The 19180-nt window shown below is 41.0% G+C and overlaps 1 protein-coding gene across 1 annotated transcript; it reads left to right on the top strand.

Moving 5' to 3' along the window:
* Nucleotides 1-8076: 8076 nt before the first annotated feature.
* cyb5d1 (cytochrome b5 domain containing 1) lies at nt 8077-18805 on the top strand. Its single transcript, XM_085139415.1, is given in 9 exon segments — nt 8077-8291; nt 8294-8333; nt 9713-9789; nt 10522-10740; nt 10849-12931; nt 13006-13107; nt 14367-14466; nt 17122-17187; nt 17959-18805. Coding segments are annotated over 5 exon segments (729 nt in total). The 5' UTR covers nt 8077-8129; the 3' UTR covers nt 11080-12931; nt 13006-13107; nt 14367-14466; nt 17122-17187; nt 17959-18805.
* The last annotated feature ends 375 nt before the right edge of the window (nt 18806-19180 follow it).

The following is a 19180-nucleotide window of genomic DNA, read 5'->3' on the forward strand; positions in this document are numbered from 1 at the left end:
ATGTTCTAAACTCTAGATCATAGGTGTCAAACTCTGGCCCGCGGGCCAAATTTAGCCTAATTACATTTGGCCCGTGAAGCCATACCAAATTACTATCAGAGCTGGTATTATACAGCTAATATATATATATTGTTTAGTATTAAGCTTTGCTTGTTCCATATTCAGTTTTTCAGCAAAACGTGTTTGAGTCCATAAGAAAAGATTCATTCTTAGATCTGGAGGAATAAATATATTTCAATAAATATTAATGTTAGCCCGCAACTTTGTTCCAGTTTTGAATTTTGGCCCACTGTCTGTTTGAGTTTGACACCCCTGTGGTAAGTGATGGTGAGGTGTCGATGGCTGTATCCCAATTCAGGGTCTGCAGCCTTAAAGTACGCAGCCTCAAACGATCCTCAAGGGTCACGTACTCAAAGACCGCTAAGGCCGGAAGTGCGAGGCTTGTGAAATGGGACGGTCTGCCCAGGTTGCCTAGCAACCATGATACTAACAGATGGAAACGTTTCATACAGCTTTGTTTGACAGAAATGAAGGGAGAAAATCTTTGTTCATTGTTTGTTTGGTTCTACATGAGCTTTGATCATTCTCTGATTAAGCTCAGCTATTGAACGGCGTATATTTTAAAGGCTTTAAACCAAGTTAGTACAAACGTCACTAATGTCACATAACTTTGTCGACATGTGGCCAACAGTAATGTTTTAATGTTCTTCGTTATTAAACATTTGCACATAAATAAGTGACATAATATTCAGTACTTACTTAAAGTTTACTCTTCGGCCGCTCCGCTTCTGCCATCTGCGGCAGAATTATCCACACCCACCGCCGCGCTATGCATTGTGGGATATATGGGACCACGAAGTCTACACCGCCACGTCCTTAAAATTCAGGGAAATGAAGGACGCATTTGAGGGCACATTTCGAGCAGCCTTCGAATTGGGACAGCCTTCGTTGCGTCGCTGTGACGTAATCGGCCTTAAAATGCGGCCTTTAAGGCTGCAGACCCTGAGTTGGGATACAGCCTATGAAGTGTTCAGCAGTCTGATGGCTGCTCGTTCAGGACTGGATACTGCAGTACCAGTGGATCAACGCAAAGTGAACCCGGACAAAACTATTACCATCATCTTGTTTTACATTCCCACTGTGTGTGGCCATGAGACCAGTTTTCCCACGCTTCAATTGTCTATGTTCATGCGAAGAGGGAAAAAACTTCCACAGGACTCTGATGTGAAAAGATATAAACAAAAATTTATTCCACAGCTTGTAAATCTTCTTATAGGAGTAATCAGGACTAAGTTATCCTCAAGAACTGTGGCTCTGTCCTCCTCTCTTGCAGCATCTTGCCTCTGCTATACTAACTTTTTTCTCTCCCACTCCCCCCTTGAGCAACGCATATACTCATTTGCATAAATCCACATAAACCAAGCCTTTAAGGCCTTTAAGGCACACATATTCATGGTTTTACTGAACCAACCCAACAATAATGCAATAAAAAGAAATTTAGTTCAATCGTAACCATGAATTTACTCATTAAATTACTAAATACACAAAATAAGTTTAACAAAAACATATAAATACTAAAATATATTAACTATATTAACTTTGCTCATACAAACTGCATATTCCATACAGCAACGTAGACATGTCATGAAATACAAGGAATAGTTTCAAAGTGTTTCAAACTTTGTGTTATGGAAAAAGAAATCCAGCTCACATTCGAGCAAGTTGGCTATTAGCTTGTTCCTAACAAGAACAAAGCTGACATTAAAATTCCTAAATCGAACTTTCCTTTCAGCTGCAGCAACCCTGGTTTTATCCTCGAACACAAAGTCTTAAAAACTAGAAAACAAGAATCTAACAGGGAAAAGGCAATGATCAGTTGAAGTCTGTATTCAGCAGTGTTGGGACTAACGCGTTATTAAGTAACGCGTTACAGTAACTACGTTATTATTGTGGTAACGAGCACGGTAACTAGTTATTATGCCAAAATCAGGAACGCGTTAGTCGTTACTGGGATTTAGATAGGCTCGTTACTCGTTACTTCGTGTGGTGGCTATCGCGGAGCTTCCACAGATTCTGTAACATTAGCAAGTGGTGGAGGCAGCAGGTGGATGAGGGAAAGGGGACGCAGAAGGAAAAGAGACCCGAGGCAGCCGCCGGTCCAAGTGTGAACTTCAGGTAAGAAGTTATGACCTGCAGTCTATCTGGGTCAGATATAAACCAAGTTTAGGTGGAGTTTATTTTCGTTATTCTGACTTTTTCCGTACTGCGTACTAGCTAGCATGACGGAGTTTCTATACAGCTGGGTGGGTGCTATGAAGTTAATGATGTTGAACTTTATTTTGTTCATAAGTTATTAGAGTTGCCAACCGTCCCGTCTGGTATTCAGAGAAAATATTACGCGTTTCTTATTGAGGTGAAAAGGAACAGTTTGTCCCGGACTTCAGCTACAATGAAAAAGACACAAAGCTGGAGTTATTCTGTTTCTTTACTGCACAGCTGCCTCTTCTTCTTTCATTCCCCTCCCTCTCCCGTTTCTACTTCAATCATGAAAACTGATCAATGATCAGCTGATCGGCTCTCTTGTTTGTTTATCGCCCACTTTGCGCCAGAAAGAGGAAACCAGCCGATGTCCGCGTTAAACAACAGCAGCACGTTTAAGCTTGATCAGCTGTTGTTAGAATTTATTTAACATTAATTTCTAGTATCAGCTGATGTTTGCTGGAGCCACAGCTGCAAAAAAGCTGCTGGTCATGATGTCGGTTTGGTTATCTGGTGAGAGGGAAACATGAAGATGAAACCAGGAGATGTCCTTACTGAATCATCAGAGCTGAACAGGTGATGGAGAAACAGGTTTACCTTTTAGGTGACATGAATGAGTTGAAGGGAAGTTCTGAACTGTTTCTGAGAGACAAATAACACCAGGATCCTGTTTTAGGTAGCTGACAGCTGGTAACTGTGCAGGTGCGATCTGCACCTGAAGATGCAAAGTTTTGCCAGGGGGGCAGGTAGGCATTAACAGGGAGAGGTGGGCACAAAGAAATACTTTTCTTTCTTATTCTCATTTAAAATGTCTAGCTTTTAAAAAAATAATTATCTGAATCTTACAACAAACGATTGATAGATTGATGTATATATATTATCAAAACAGTGTACATCACTATCACAACAGCGTTTGTTTTCATTCAAAGGCTTTATGATTTTTCCTATAATGGCCGGTCTCTAGTCAAAATGCCCGGGCCGATTTTTGTCCCAGTCCAGCCCTGTATGCAGCTCATCTGCAGTGTGGTGTTACCTACATCTTCCTATTCAGAAGGCAGAATTTCCGAGTTCTGAGTACAATCAAAGCACCACGACTGCAGTTTTTGTGTTGGATGTAAAAGGCGCACATGACGCTGTGACGTAGGCTAGAATCATGGCAGCGGTCAATGATGGTCCAGGGCGTGGGATTTCTCTCGTGGAAATATGCACATTATCTTTTCCTTTCTATTGGTAGGTGGCACAGTGCACTTGTGGCAAGTAAGCAAGCTAGAAGACTGGCAAAGTTATGGAAGCAACACTTAACAAGAATTCTGAGTAAAACCAAAGTTACTTTCCCTAGTAACTAGTTACTTTGAAAGTAACGAGTAACTTGAAGTAACTGAGTTACTTTTGATAGAAGTAACTAGTAATGTAACTAAGTTACTAATTTAAAGTAACTTACCCAACACTGGTATTCAGTGAGGAGATTATTTACATAACATGACCTATAGCGAGTACTGGCTTGAATAAAGTGAATGAAAGCCAAAAATGAATTGTGGTTTCAACAATATGTTTAAGGAGGCAGCAGGAGGACAGCTGCAGTTTAACAGCTTCAATTCACTGACAGGAAACAACATTAGAAATATCATCATCCTCAACTCATCTGCTGCACTGACACTGACACTTCAACGGACACCTTCAGTTTACAGTTTGAATGTATGGAAACATCCTGTGAGTGAAAGTGTGTGTGAAGGTGTGTATGTGTGTGTTAGTATCAGGATCAGAGAACGACAGCTTTCCTCTGTTCCAGTCCAGATTCACTCTGATCCTCTGGAGCTTCTTCTGGACTGAGAGATCAGTGAGCTGATGGTGAGAGTGCTGAGTATTCACCTTCATAGAAACATATTTCCATAATCCAGACAGTATGTCTCCCTTCCTCTGCACAGACTCTGCTAACACACCCAGTCCCACCCTGTACTGTCTCCAACTTCAACATCCCAGCTGTGATACCCTGCATTAAAGCCCTCAGAACCCAGGACAGAGCAGTAATAATCAAACCTCTCTGGATTATCAGGAAGCTGTGGCTTCTGTCTCCCTACTCTCACACTGGTCAGATCTTCAGACAGGATGAGGTTTGGATGATCAGTGTTTGGGTCCAGAATGAGAGGAGTGTAGGAGACCATGTCCTTCATGTTGTTCCAGATGTTGAAGGTCAGGTTGCCCAGGTGTTTGACCTGGTCTATCAGAGCTCCTGAGGGCAGCTGTGGATCATCCAGCAGGGGGCAGCGCTGGACTCTTTCCACTGCAGCCTTGTAGTTGTGCAGGAATGAGACGTCTTCAGCTCTCAGCTCCTCCTCTGTGGCTCTGACTGTGTCTGAAAGAGCTGCTATCTCTCTGCTCAGAGCCTCCATCTTCTCCTTCATCATCCCACTCTTCTGCTCCTCTTCCTCCCTCAGTGCAGCCAGCCTGGCCTCCTCTTCCTCTGCTAGAAACTGTGAAGCTTCTTAAACTGCTCCTTAATCTGCCTCTCTGTGTGTCGGGCCTGGACCTTAATGTGTTCTGCTGTTTGATCAAACTTCACTTGAACTTCTTCACAAACCTTTAACTTCTTCTTTAAGGGCTCCAGAGTTTCCTGAAGTTCCTTCTTGTGTTGTTGTGCAGCTTCATCGATGGGTCTGAATCTGTGATTGGTGTGTTTTTCTGAGTCTCTGCAGACGACACACACTGGCTGCTGATGGTCCAGACAGAAGAGTTTGAGTTTCTCAGAGTGCAGACTGCAGAGAGCCTCTGAAGCTCTCTGATCTCTCTCCTGTAAGAACGACTCACACAGGTTCTTTAAAGCCAGATTTAAAGGTGGATCCTTTGAAGATCTTCTTTACAAACTGGACACTCGTGTGTTGGTCTCTCTCTCCACCATCTCTTCAGACAGTCTTTACAGAAGCTGTGGCTACATGACAGAAAGAACAGGATCTCTGAAGACCTCCTGACAGACCGGACAGCAGAGATCCTCCTCTGATCTGGAAGCCATTGAGTCTGTGAGTGAAGCTGAAAACAGCAGACAGGAAGTACAGTCAGTCCTGGCTCCCCTCCCTCCTCTACCACCTTCACTGAAACTTCCTTTGAGTCGTGTTTTTGCTCAAACTCACATTCAGTGTGTGGAGCGTCAGCAGCTTGAAGCAGCAGTGTTGGAGTTTTCCACTTTTCTCTCCTGTGGCTGGACTCACTCAGAGGAAGCTGCTAGTTTGGTCTGAGCTCAGTCTGATCGTCTGTGCGTCTCTCTTTACTGAGGACGAAGAACTTCCTGTTTCCTGGTTTGTCACATTTGAGTGACGTGAGGGGAGGAGACAAATGTTGCTGTTTGATTTTCACAGGTTTTTCAATCCTGCCTGCAGCTCAAAAGCTTAAAACAGGTTTTGTGTCTTTTCACCTCCACAGGTCACAACATGAAACCTTTGTGAATTTATAAAATAAAGTGCTCAGTCGTGCAGCTGTTTGTCAGCTTTATTTCAGACTTTGTTCTGGTTCTTGTTCAGGTTTGTAATGTATGTAATGTAATGTCCGCCCCCTCCTCCACCTCCACCTGGGGGACTGAGAGGACAACAAACACAACATGAGCTGTGCAGCAAAAGCAGCTCTGAACATGTTTTGTCTGAATGGAGAAAATTATATCTTTGCAATGAAATCAGTTTGACTGGTTCCAGTCTGAAACATGTCCAACTGAACAGAAACTGTCTTATTTGGTTTCTATCCAATCAGCAGCAGAGCTCTGTCTTAAAGAACGCTGTCCTATCAGCAAGTTTGATGTACTCAGACTAAAAAAATATTGGAATAAAATAAAAATGTTTCAAAATAAAAGCAAAACTGAATTTAAATGTCAGCAAAATTAAATGAACATGATTCTCTGCATGCCAGATGTGTCATAAAGAAGTGACATGGACGAGTTCTTCTTTCAGAAACAGAGCTCAGCTGAGAGAAATACAGACGAATCAGTACAAGTCATTAATAAAGACGTCTGTTTCAGCAAATTCATTATTCATTTTCAGGTGATCTGTTGTATTAGTGATTCCATTAATGTAAGAACATCTGCTTCACCTCTTGTTGGAGACAGAGTCAAAGCAAAGAAAGGCAATTTGATGCAGCACTGTCATGGGACATGAGTATCAGGCCCACTGCAATATAATCTCAGTCATTCATATACTGCTGCACGGCTGTAGTTACATCGTAAGGTTTTAAAAACGGAGCTTTAAAATGAACAGTGGTGATAAAACCGAGAGAGGCCGACTGTGATCACCGACTTTTTAAGAGGCTCGTTCAAATGAAATGGAACAAGATACAAAGTATTACAACATGTTAAAAAGACACCTGTCATGGGTCTGTAGCTGTCCACGGTTTTAGGGAACATATTTAGTTTTAAAGTAAGTTACAGGGCTTTTCCTGCCTTGCATATGCAATAAGCTGATCTGCATATCAGCATAATTATGGATTATTATGATTATGATATTAAAAAAGACACACCGCCTCTACAAGTGTGACATCAGCGGTCATGGAGAGTCTCCATCCAGCTGGATCACTGTCACAGGTGAGGAGCTTCACTCTCATTTCATGTCTTATTTCAGCCACAAGTTTACCTGAACAGATGGGATTCTATCTGCAGGTAGACCTGCGACTACAGCCCCGCCCACATCAGCAGCTTCTACCTCAAGCCCCCTGCATTTTGACTTTACACTGCTTCTCTACCTGCTGGTGCTCTGTCCATATTTTATCTCCACTCTTCTTGTTGCATCTTTACATCGACAGAGCCACAGGTAACACTGATCAATTATTAAACAATCAATAATCAATGAACTGATGACAGATATCTGTCTATAACTACAGCTGTTAACATTTTATAGACTGCATCTGTGTTTCTTTTCTGATTTGCTGACTGCAGGGAACAATCCACCCACCAGTGATCATCTGAGCTCTTCAGGTCAACGGATTGGATGAAGAGGATGATGTCATCAAAGAGCATTGATTGTAAATTTTACCGAAGATTTTGAGGCTCATTCAAAAACAAAGCCTGTGTACAAATCTGGTCTCTACACTGCACTAAACAATAAGAGGAAACAGAGCCATTCTGAATCCTTCAAAATAAAAACCTTAAAGAAGCATAGAGGCTGGTGCAGATGCTGGATGAACAACTACTGAGTATTAAGGACACATTAAGAAAAAACAGTATTATTGATCAGTTTGAGGAAAAAGTCAAAATGTGTAGATTACAGTAATTGTTTCAAGACAAACTGCGATGCTTGCTGTACCCTCATACTTCAGAATCAGCTTCAGGTACAAGGAAGGAAATGGAGTAGATCAGAGAGTGGAAATTTAAAGAAAGGTTGGGCTTGTTAGACCTGTTAAAGTGGGAGTTATTAAGTATCTTGAGTCTGTCTACGACCCAACTCTCTTTGTTTTTGCCTTTTTGTCAATTCAAACTTCACGATGTTCAACTAATATTTTTATCTTAATGAATAATTTGCATTACTTAATATATTTATTTCACTTTTATTCTGATAATCATTTGATCAGTCAGATACATTTGATTATTTTCAAATTGATGTTTCCTGGGTCATTATTTTAATTTGCTGCGGGATGAGACAACATGGTGATATTTACAGGTGGGTGGAGTTGAACATTTTCATATATATATTACTGTCCGAGAGTAATGATTCTAACAATACATACAGTTAACTTATTATTTAATTTATTTATTAATGTTTAGGAAATAAAACCGTCCCTATCTTCATTGATTAAATCGATTCAGGTCATTTTCAGATCTCGACATAAACACGTGTGACACAGTGAACTGAAGCCCCGCCCTCGGCGTCTCTTGCCATGGCAGCGCGTCACAGCGCTCCATGGAGACGGCGAAGCCTGAACCGGGGCTGTTTTTCCGCGTTTCTCCCGTGATTTTGGACACAGCTACCCGCCTGCAGATGATGGGACGGCCCAGGTACTTCACTCCCTCGGAGGTGGCGGCTCACAACACGGCGGAGGACCTGTGGGTGTCGTTTTCTGGGCAAAGTGTAGCGACCTGAGCCCGCTGATGAGCCAATACAAAGGTGAGCCGCAGCAGGTAGATTACTGCGTCACCGGTTGAAGACAGGACAGGCTGAAAAACACAAAGTGCCTCTGTGAGAAGTCAGAGTCAGTGAGAGTGATTCCTGTTTTTGACTCTTTAGTTACACAACAGGAAAAAGAGTTTCCGGAAGTGTCTGTTGCTGCTGCTAATCCACACAGCGAGCAACCAGAAGGAGTCGCAGTGTGTGTGTGAGACTTGTGTGTCCGACATGAAGACTGGCAGAGTACAAACACACAAAATGACAACAAAGGGAAAAAATAAATAGAAAATAATCCCTGAAAACGTGGATCACAGTTTTTCCACTCAGTTCATTGATTTAATCCATAGACTGTATGCAAAAGATGGTGCTTGCTGCAGATTGTTTTTCTCTTCTTCTTATTTTATTTATTTTATTTTATTTTATTTTATTTTATTTTATTTTATTTTATTTTATTTATTATGATGGAGCTCGTGGATGAAATGACACGAGGACCTCAGGTCATTTTACTGAAAGAGGCTGCCCTCTGATGGTCATTTCAGGGATTTCTGCACTGAAGTGTCAAAGAAGTGAAGTGTTATTGCTTTTGATATTTTAAAGACACAACTAATGATTGACTGTAACATATAAAGATGAACTAGATCAGCTACTGTTAAAATTATGTGTATAAATTAAATTAGATTAGCTGAAAAAGCCGAAGGTGGGTAAATGACCCAAATAGTTTGAAAGAGAATATTCAAACCACTTGGATGAATTAACTTTGTGTGGAAGTTAATCTTAATATTTCAAGGCATCCTGTTTCCTCTGATAACTGATTGGACAGTTTTACTCTGAAAAAATTACACTTTTAAGCATTTTGATGCATTCCTATAACTAAAGGTGGAATTTTAGTTTGAAAATCTGAGATTTCAGAGCATCCTGTTACCATCCCCTATCTAATACACCTTTATTTTGAAAATGATGAATTCATTTAACTAACTCTAGCTTTTATTTTGAAAATGTGAGATTTCATAGCATTCATTACCTTACCTGATCTAACATTACCTTCCAATTACTAATTGGACACTTTTATTTTGAAAACAAAGACACTTTAAAATAATCTTTCCTTAAAGTTGACTCGCTGCTGGAGCCTCAAGTGGACATTAGAGGAACTGCAGTTTTTGTCCCATCAACACTGGCTTCATGCTTTAGACTCTATGATCAGCTTGTTTTGTTGCAGTTTGAAAGCCTTTGTAATATTAATTTGAAAGAGTATAAGTAAACATCTGTGTAGTATTTCCTCCACAGCTTTCTTAAAATGTGAGTGGGTTAAAATCAGACAGCACTGTGGGAGTTCTCAGGTGGAGAGTATTAATGAGGGTAACATGTGTTTCTGTCTGCAGGTGATGTTCTGCTGTTGCCCATCATGGAGTTTGCAGGGAAGGACATCAGCAGCTGGTTTGACCCCAAAACTGAAGACGTGAGTGCCGATCAAACTTATCCTTTAAGCACTTTCTCACTGCTTGTATGGATGCTTCTGGGACCACTAGTGTCTTGCTGAAGGGCATTACAGCATGCTGGAATCAAACATCCTGAGCCACAGTCACACTCAGTCATCTCGTACACCTGTCATTAAGGGCAGCTTGAGTAATAGTTTGTGCATTCCTAATCTGCTGGAAGTAAGAGTGTTTTCACCTGAATGTACTCGCCTGCTACTGAGTTCTGATTTGGAGAAAATTGAAATACTGTTGTTTAATCCTTCTCTACATGAAGCTTCACTTCAGGTTTAAGCCCAAATTCTCCCAACCTCGAGCAACTTTCAGGAAAAAAACACTTTTCCCAGAGACCTGTGGTTTTCCACGGGAGTGCAGACTGCTCTCTAGGCTTGTGTGAGTGGTCAGAATCAGTTTCCAGGTCACATCGTTTCCTCGTATAGAAAATATAGAGAAATAAAACTTCTTATCACAGTTCAGCTAAAGATAACCAGACAACATTTCCTGTTGCTTTGTACTTGGACAGTTAAAGTAAACACACGTCACTGTTTCTCCAGCAGGTTTTGCTTTTACTTCATGAGGACATTTCAGTTCTCTGATCTGGAGTCTGTGGGCAGTGGCCCGCCTCACACCTGAAACCTGAAACAGCATCTGGTGGTTTTATGCTCCTGTGCTGTCAGTGTAAAAAGATAGTAAATTAATTTCCCACCTGTCCTCAGATCCTGAAGTACGTGGACCCTCTGACCTGCTGTGTGGCGTACTACACCCCCAGGGGGCGTTTCCTGCACATCCCCCCCAACGGTCCGCGCTCCGACTGGGACAGCGACATCGGAGCTGCCGTGTGGAGAGATAGCCGATACGAGGTGGGGCTGCTGTCCGCTAAACCAGGTGGATACGAATCATCAACAACGCTGACGTCGCAGGAGCAGTGGATGGAGGTGAGCACATCGCCTCAGCCAGATGCACTTTGGGTAACTGCGCCTTCATGATGTGGCTAACGGTCACAAAGACGTTTAGCTACAAACACAGTGTCCTGATGCCCTCAGGTGTGCTCAGAGGAGACTCTGAACGAGATCCTGCAGCGCTACCTGCGATACAACTCGCATGCCCGCAGCTACACCTGGAAATACAACGGCGCCGTCCTGGACGTGAACAAGACGCTGAGTGAGAACAATGTCCCAGACAATGACCTCGAGCTCGAACAGCTGCGTCTGGACCGAGACGCATTCACCCCCGCCATCCTCCTCCACTACAACGATGACCTCACCGAGGGCTGACCTCTGACCCTGAACTGTGGACTAGAACATAACAGTTATTTTATTAAAGCTGTGCTAACAGGAGCCTTTTCTAACTGTCGTTTGATGAAAGTTTTAACCAAAGAGAGACTTAAATTCTCTTTAAAGGCCAATCTGAGCTGCACATTAGCACAGATGGACTCCCACAAAGTCCCTGGAGACTCAGTTAGGGTTCGCTGAGTTCCCTGATGGCTAACTGAGCTAAGCAGTTTGCAAATTTTGTGCATAAAGAGGCTGATCCAGAGCCAAACTCTGTTTGGTCTATTTGTCTATATGTTGTTTCTTTGCATTTAACTTAATTTTACATCTTCTTTTACATCTATCAGTTCAGCCCCTCACATCTTTAAATAGCCCTAAATTTAAGTAAATATGACGAGATGAATATGAAGAGAAAATGTTGGCCACCCCTGGTTTAAACCTAATTCACCACACCAGTGAGTCAGGCCCCACAGACTCCCGTGTTAAAATATTCAACTCTTCAGGTGAAATTAACTTGTTTACAACCTTTACAAATAATAGATTTCAGGTAGAATGAGATATATATTAATAACATATAACGTACAACAACTAAAGGCTTAAAAAAGTGGAGGTTAACGTCAGTAAAACACATGTATAGATGTATAACAAGCCTGTAAAAGTCAGACCTGAAGCTTTTTAGCCTATAGTTGGCGTATCTCTGGATGGCGTAACCATCAGAGAACACTGTGAGTAACAAAACCCAGAATGGGGCGTCACAGAGTGCTTTTTTACAGGTCATGGAGTTCCACAGGGCTCTGTTATAGGTCCTTTACTTTTGTTCAGATTTAAATTATAATCTAAATTCACCTGTTTAAATTGTATTAACACTTAAAGTTTCCATTAATGGTAGTGTGGCCTGTTTGCTGCTGTTGGAACATTATGTTTAATGCAAACATGTGACTAAACTGTACTTGAGACCATCCCCTAAAACCTGGTGAATGTTAATGTGATTATGAATTAATGTCATAGAAAAACTGAGCCAGATGGTTTTCCACAGTTTCTTTCAATTAAACCATTTAAAGTTGAACTCTGTGTCCTGAGCACCTCTTGTTTTATATCGAGCTTTGTGTTTATGGTTATCTTGTGTTAAATTTTAAGACCACATATCTGTGTTTGTTTGTGATCTTGCATTTACACATAGTTTGAATTTGTGAACACTGTGGTTGATTTTAGGGAAGTTCAGACCGAGGAATGCTTCCCTCCCTGGGAGAAAATGTTTCTGAACAAAAGGGAAATTCTGAGGCTCGTTTTACAGAAAATACTAAAATAGGATGTGAGACCAGGAGCTAAATCCTCAAAAATAATTATGATGCGCTTAATAAAACAGGTACTCGCACATAGTTTCATACTTGGTGGGTGGGAGGGAGGAGGTGGTGTAAATTTTTATCTGATGCTTTCCAGCTGATTCTTCACAGGCAGAGCAGAGGTGAGGAGCACTTTATTCTTTCTCCATTATTAGTTTGAATTAGCTTTGATATTTAAATGAGTTTGGTAGAAAGAACAATTTGATTTTGTTTGATTTTGTTGAGATTAGCATAGGTGTGTTTATATACTGAATATCTACATAAATCCAGCTACATGTGTATTCATTTAAACTACTTTGATGCAATTTATATTTAATACGTTTAAAATAACTTTATGGTTTAACTTGAAAGTAATAACGGGAGGCATCACCGGGTAGTTTTTGAGACTTTTGTTTGTCTCTCCAAAGGTACTGTATCTTGACTGACTCTATTTTAACCACAGTAAGAGGTGAGCAGAATGGAGGAATCATATTATGAGAATTACTGGGACCAGACGACGCACTCTCTCACAGGTATCCGTGTCATTTAAGTTGGGAATGTCTTGGTTGTAGCGTGCACCTGTAATAACTGAGCGTCTGTCAAGCAGACAGTCCAGCACCCTCATCTGCATCCAGGTTCAGACGGTGGCTGTTTCCTGGTCTGATCGTCGTGGTCCTGCTGATTCTGATCATAGTGATGGGAAGTACCAGTAAGTGCGTGTACACACACACACACACATTCTAGTTTAGGTTAAATGTGGGGACCACTGTTGTCAGGTCATTTGTGAGGACCCCCAGTTTATACTTTCATAAACAGACACAACCACAAAACAGTCAAGTATTTTGTCACCCAGATGCCTCTAGAGAGCTAAACTTTTAAAATCATTGCAGCACAAGCATCTTCATCTTCTTCTGGCTTCTGTCTTTAGAAGTTGCTACATCTCAGCCTGTCCCCAGGATCCTCCTCTATCACACCACTCTGCATGTCCTCATTCTGTCATGGTCTTAGGTCACTGACCCAGTGTCTTGACTTCATAGTTTTGTTTTATTTTGAATATTTTCTGGTGATTCTAGGTTTGTCTTGTTTTTCGCTTCATGTCTGTAGTTTTGGTTATATTGTTCTTTTTGTATTTTGTTTGTACTTGTTCTTAATTCCCCTGTGTTATCTTTATTCATGTCTGTTTTTCTCATCTTGCAACAACATTTCACTTCCTGTTTTATTGACTGACTGTGACTCACAGTGGATGCTTATCCCCTCCTGGCATGTTTCTGGTTGGTGTGGTTTTCTGTTTTAATGATTCTCCTGAGCATTTTTGTACCTTTTTGTATCCAGATTTCTTTTGTATTTTTCCCCCCACACACTACAGTGTTGGGCAAGTTACTTTGAAAAAGTAATTAATTATAGTTACTAGTTACTTAAAGTTAGTAACTGAGTTACAAGATTCTAAAAGTAATTAATTACGTTAAAAGTAACTATTGCGTTACTTTAACAAAAAGTTTAACCCTCTTGGCTCCAGGGTACAATTGGCCATTTGTAACTACTTTAAAAACTATTTACTTTGCCTTGTTTGGTATCATCCTTTTCAGCACAACCTCACGTGTCTGAATTTACAGTTATGTTTTAATTTTGACATACTGCATTAACACAATTGATCTAAAAGCAGACAAAAAATAAAAGAAAGATAAAAGTCATTTGATTTACAGTTTTTGTTATATTGAATCTACATTATGTAAATAGAGCCGAGTTTTTAAAATCAGCGTTTTATTTTATCATCTCTAGTTTTGTTTCATTGTGTTCTTTTAATGATTTTGCTTTACTGAACATTTTTTATTTTTGTCTTACTTTGTTGAGCAAATTTCTTATACACTATTTATTTTATTGTATTATAGAGTGTTTAGTTTGCTATAACTACAGGAATTTCCTCTTTTGGGGATGTGTACAGTTGACCTTGTCCATCTCTTTTTTCAGACAGGAAGATGTCAAATCGTCTGGGGACTTTGGAGCAGAGAGTTTCCAACCTCAGTAAAGATCGTCCAATCACTGAACGCCTCACTGCATCACACTCAAGGTAGCACACTCTGTTAGTTAATCGTCTTTTGGAGAACACTAAAAAAAACAAAACAAAAACAGGACACAGTTTTCAGCACATTACTCTGCTACACTTAAAATGTGAATGTGGTTAGCTTACATAGATTTTATATGTCAAACTAAAGGTAGGGATGGGTACCGGTATCCGGTGCCATCATGGCACCGGTTCTGACATAAACGGTAGTAACCAGACCGAAAAAGCAGCGCGCATTTCGGTGCTTTATTTCGGTGCTTTTTTTTCCTGAGCTGTGATACACTTTCTTCTTCCTTACATTTCTATTGGCGGTTGGCAAAACAACTGAAAGGTGCATTACCGCCACCAACTGGCATGGATGATACACTTTATATTCTAGCCAATCATTTTACGTTTCGAGGATAGTAGGCGGGTCCAGGTACGTACGTTCTTTTAGAGGCAGAGCTACAGATTAAAAATGCCCAAGGCAAAGCGTCAAAAGTCTGGCTGCACTTTACAGCAAAAGATGCAAACTCAGCAGCCTGCAACAAGTGCTTTAAGCTGATACTGTCAAAGGAGGTCAACACTTTAAATCCGATGAACCTAGCCCTGCCAGTGGTAGCAGAAATGATGATGGCAGCAGCAGCCGTTCTTCTCTGCGTGAGTAGCTTAATGTTGTTCGTGTGTAATTTACGTTGAGTAAGCTAACCGCGTTATTAAATTAATGCATGTAACGTGAACTAGCAAACACCATCATAGCTACATGCGGCTGTCTTCTTGTTTGATGTCAGATACTCCCTTCACCCTGGCCAAAAAGGCTAAAATGACCGAAGAAAAAGTGAAAAACAGCTAAACATGAGAGGTTTTTGGACAAAGTTTGTGTTTTTTCCATTGTTTAGCACTGCTTCCAGCCCAGAGTGATACCATATATGCCCTATACCTGCAGAAAAAGACTAACATTGTTATCTTTTTACAAAAAAACAGCTGAACATGAGAGGTTTTTTGGACCAATTTTGTGTTTTCCATTCTTTAAGGCACCGGTTTGGGCACCGTTTAAGCACCGGCACCGTTTCAAAAGTACCGGTTTGGCACCGGTATCGGATAAAACCTAAACGATACCCATCCCTACATAAAGGTGTTAGATCCACAGCATACTAGTTATTGTCCCAGTTCTGGGCAGCATTTTCAGTTTCTTGTGTTTTGGTGTTCTTCTTCTTCTGTGTTATGATTTATGTTCTGATTCTTTAGTTGTGCTGTTTGATTATTATTATTCTAGGTTTCAGTTTGGTCCTGGTTATGAGTTTAGTTTTTAGGGTTTTGTGTCAAGTCTGCGTCTCGATGTGATTTGTTTCTTGTTTCCTGTTATACTTTGAAGGTCCATGTCTTATGTCAGTGTCCATTTTACTTTCCCCTTGTCGCGTTAGCCCTAATTTCTCCCAGCTGTGTCTCCCTCCTGTTTCCTATTCCCTGATTACTCCACTGTGTATTTACGCCCTGTGTTTGCCTTTGCCCTCTGTCATGTCGTCAATGTTTGCTACCCTCAGTATGCTGTGTGTTTGTCTTCTACTTCTGTTTAGTTGATCAGTTCCAGTGTTTCAGTTCCTATGTTCACAGTTTTGTTTTGTTTTTTTGGACGTTTTATTTTTGTGGAGTTTTTTCCGAGCAACAAAGCTGTGCTTTAAGTTTAACCTGCTGGTTCTGAGTCCTGCTCTTGGGTCCACCTCTCCGGCCTGCCACACAGCCTATCATGACAGTTACAGCTATCTAGTAGAGGTGGACAATGTAACACTAGATAACACTAGATATTGAAACATTATATATTTAAATTAAAAATGACACATTTATATTAAAGCACTGCTTATTTATAGTGGAGTAGATTCGGTACCTTTGTGTCAAATTAATATATTTGAAGGGATTTTATTGTTTCCCTTAAAACCACCTGATTTAAAGGTTTAAAGTAATTCCTCTCTATTTCTGAAGTAGGACCCAAACGTTAAACTCTTCAGTTTAGACAGAGTGTTTAATTACAAGGTGGTGAAGTAATTCACCAATAAATCCCCGTGTGTCCCAGACTCCCGTCTTCATCCAGTGTCAGTGCTCTGTGCATGTGCTCCTTAGTGTTCGTGTAACCCATGCTTGCTGCCCTCTTGTCCTGCAATTCTCCTGAGAAAATAACAGAAGGAGCCGTAAATACACTACACTGCGACAAACTCACACTCACTGACTTCCAGCTGGGAAACTAACAGGAAGTCTCACAAAACGATCCAGCATCGGAGAGAGCTCCACCACACTGCTGAATAGCTCCCTCGACGAGGCTTGATCATCTGCAGGTTTGTGTGAACATCTTCCTCAGGTGTGGCCAGCCACCTGGCAGGGCACACCCACCAGGCCTAATGGTGCCCGTAAACCAGCCTACCAGATGCACCCACACACACATACCTGCAATCAGGGAAACCAGTGACAGCCATACCATACATCAAATATACTTATAACAAGTAATATAAGTCCAAAACTGCAGAGGACCCCTGGGTCATCAGACCCAGGTCCCTGACACTAAAATATTTACCTCATAAGGGATTTATGCAGACTTGCACTGACAATGTGAAAGTCTAAACCAAATGTCATCATTTTAAGTGTTCCAGTTGCTAAACATGCTAACATGCTAAGTCTCCTTGTTTCTAGAAACAGCTAAACAAGTTCAGCAGCTCCAGTATGCTGTTGAGAACAACACGGACCAGCTTAACTCAGGTTTGTCTGCCCCCCTGTGGATTATACTGCTGGTGATGACTCCAAACATCATGTTTAACCTGTGTTTGTGCTGTGTGTTCAGTGTGATATGGATCCATAATGATATGGAAAGATTCAAAATCAAACAATTCCAGATGAAAGTGGATGAAAATCATAAAGCCATACTGGCAATCATACTAGCCAAACCAGCCATTCCAACTTTTTAAAAATTATTTTCCATTTTTGTTTATTTAACTATTTTTTCTATTTACTATTTTTCTGTACTGTGCTTTATGACTGCAAGTCTGTGAGTCTGCAAGTCTTACTTATTTACTTTCTTTCCTTTTTCCATGTTTCATCCTGCTTTTTATTGAATTTAATTCCCCAAATGTTTGGGCCATACTCAAAGACACATCATGCCTTTATTTGCATTTTTTTTTTAAATAGGTTTTTCAGAAATTACAAAAACATGCACATGTCCACAGATTGCCCTTAAAGGAGACTGACTCGACTGAAAAAGAAAGTGATCCAGAGTTGGCGGGAATTTTATATCAGGTTTCCAGCTGCAAATCCCTCTTGTCAGACACTGTAGAAACAAAATTAGCATGTTAGCAGAAGCAGCATACTCTGTGTAGCTTTACTCTGTGTTAGCACAGCTTTTAGTGCAGAAATGAGCCACGCCAGCTTTGACCAAAGCTGCTGTAACCCTGGAGATGAGAATAGGACAATTATGCTCACTTCTGCATAGGAATTTGCTCACAAAACATAAGTAATGTATGTGTGTTTTTCCAGGCAGTGGAAACCCGGGCAGCCGGACAACCTGACCGGTCACGGAGATGAAGACTGCGCTCACCTTTATGATGATGGACTCCTGAACGACGTGCACTGCTCCATCAAGATGCAGTTCATCTGTCAGAAACCTACCGTGAATGCCTGAACACACCTGCTTCCCTGGCTTTGCCCACATCTGCTCTCAGATTACACCGCGAAAACTTGTAATATAATGAAGATATCCCACTTACTGCTCTACAGGGGGCGCTCTCCAGCAGGTCCAGAGTTAATGAGGCTATATGGAACTGTAGAAGAAAATTGTAGAAAATTTCCTAAGGTGTTTACTTAAAGACTGATAGAACATGGACTAAAACTGAAACTGTAGAAAAACATTAGTGAGAAAGACCTGTAATTGCAACACATGAGCTCTTTAATGAGCGTCCTGATGCCCTCAGGTGTGCTCAGAGGAGAATCTGAGGAGATCCTCCAACATTACCTGCACTACAACTCAATGCTACATCTGGAAATACAACAGCACTGTCGGGACATGAAGAAGATGCTGAACGAAAACAGCGCTCCAGTGAGATCTGCTCAGCCCCCCTGTCCGCCTCCCTCTTAATGACAACCTCACTGAGGGCTGACCTCTGACCTCTTGAACGTCGGACTTTCACTAGGTCATGGAGTTTGGTTTTGTTTTAGCTACATACTAATGAGGAACTTTTTATTCAAAAAAACCTACCTTTTGAATGAATACAATTATGTATAAAGAGGTTAATGTTAGCCAAACCCTACCCCTAACTCTAAATGGGGTCCTTGTAACCAAGCGTATGCTAGCAGATGACGTTTTCTTTTTTTTGCTATTTCTAATCATTTGTGGCTGCACATTTGTTTTTCTTGTTAGTTTGCTTTAATCATTTTGGTCATCATGCTGTATTGTGCACATGTGGGTAAAACACACATCAAGGGCTGGACTAGGCCATGTAACATCTCAGTAAGGTGTTTCATCAGTGCCAAATAATTAGCAAGATCTAATATTTTAACAGTATTTTCACTGTAACCTTTAACCATGCTTCGAGTCCAGTTAACCATGATGTGGTAATTTATAAACTTATCTAAGTCTGTAGTCCTGAAAGTAGAAATGCTGGCCACTTCAAACTAGGGGACACCTAGTGGAGGACATCCTTACCCACAGACTCTCACATTCAAATGTCCAAGTTCAAAGCAGAAATAAACATTGTTACAG

This window comes from Neolamprologus multifasciatus, chromosome 3 (genome assembly GCF_963576455.1).
Source record: "Neolamprologus multifasciatus chromosome 3, fNeoMul1.2, whole genome shotgun sequence".
Lineage (NCBI taxonomy): Eukaryota > Metazoa > Chordata > Actinopteri > Cichliformes > Cichlidae > Neolamprologus > Neolamprologus multifasciatus.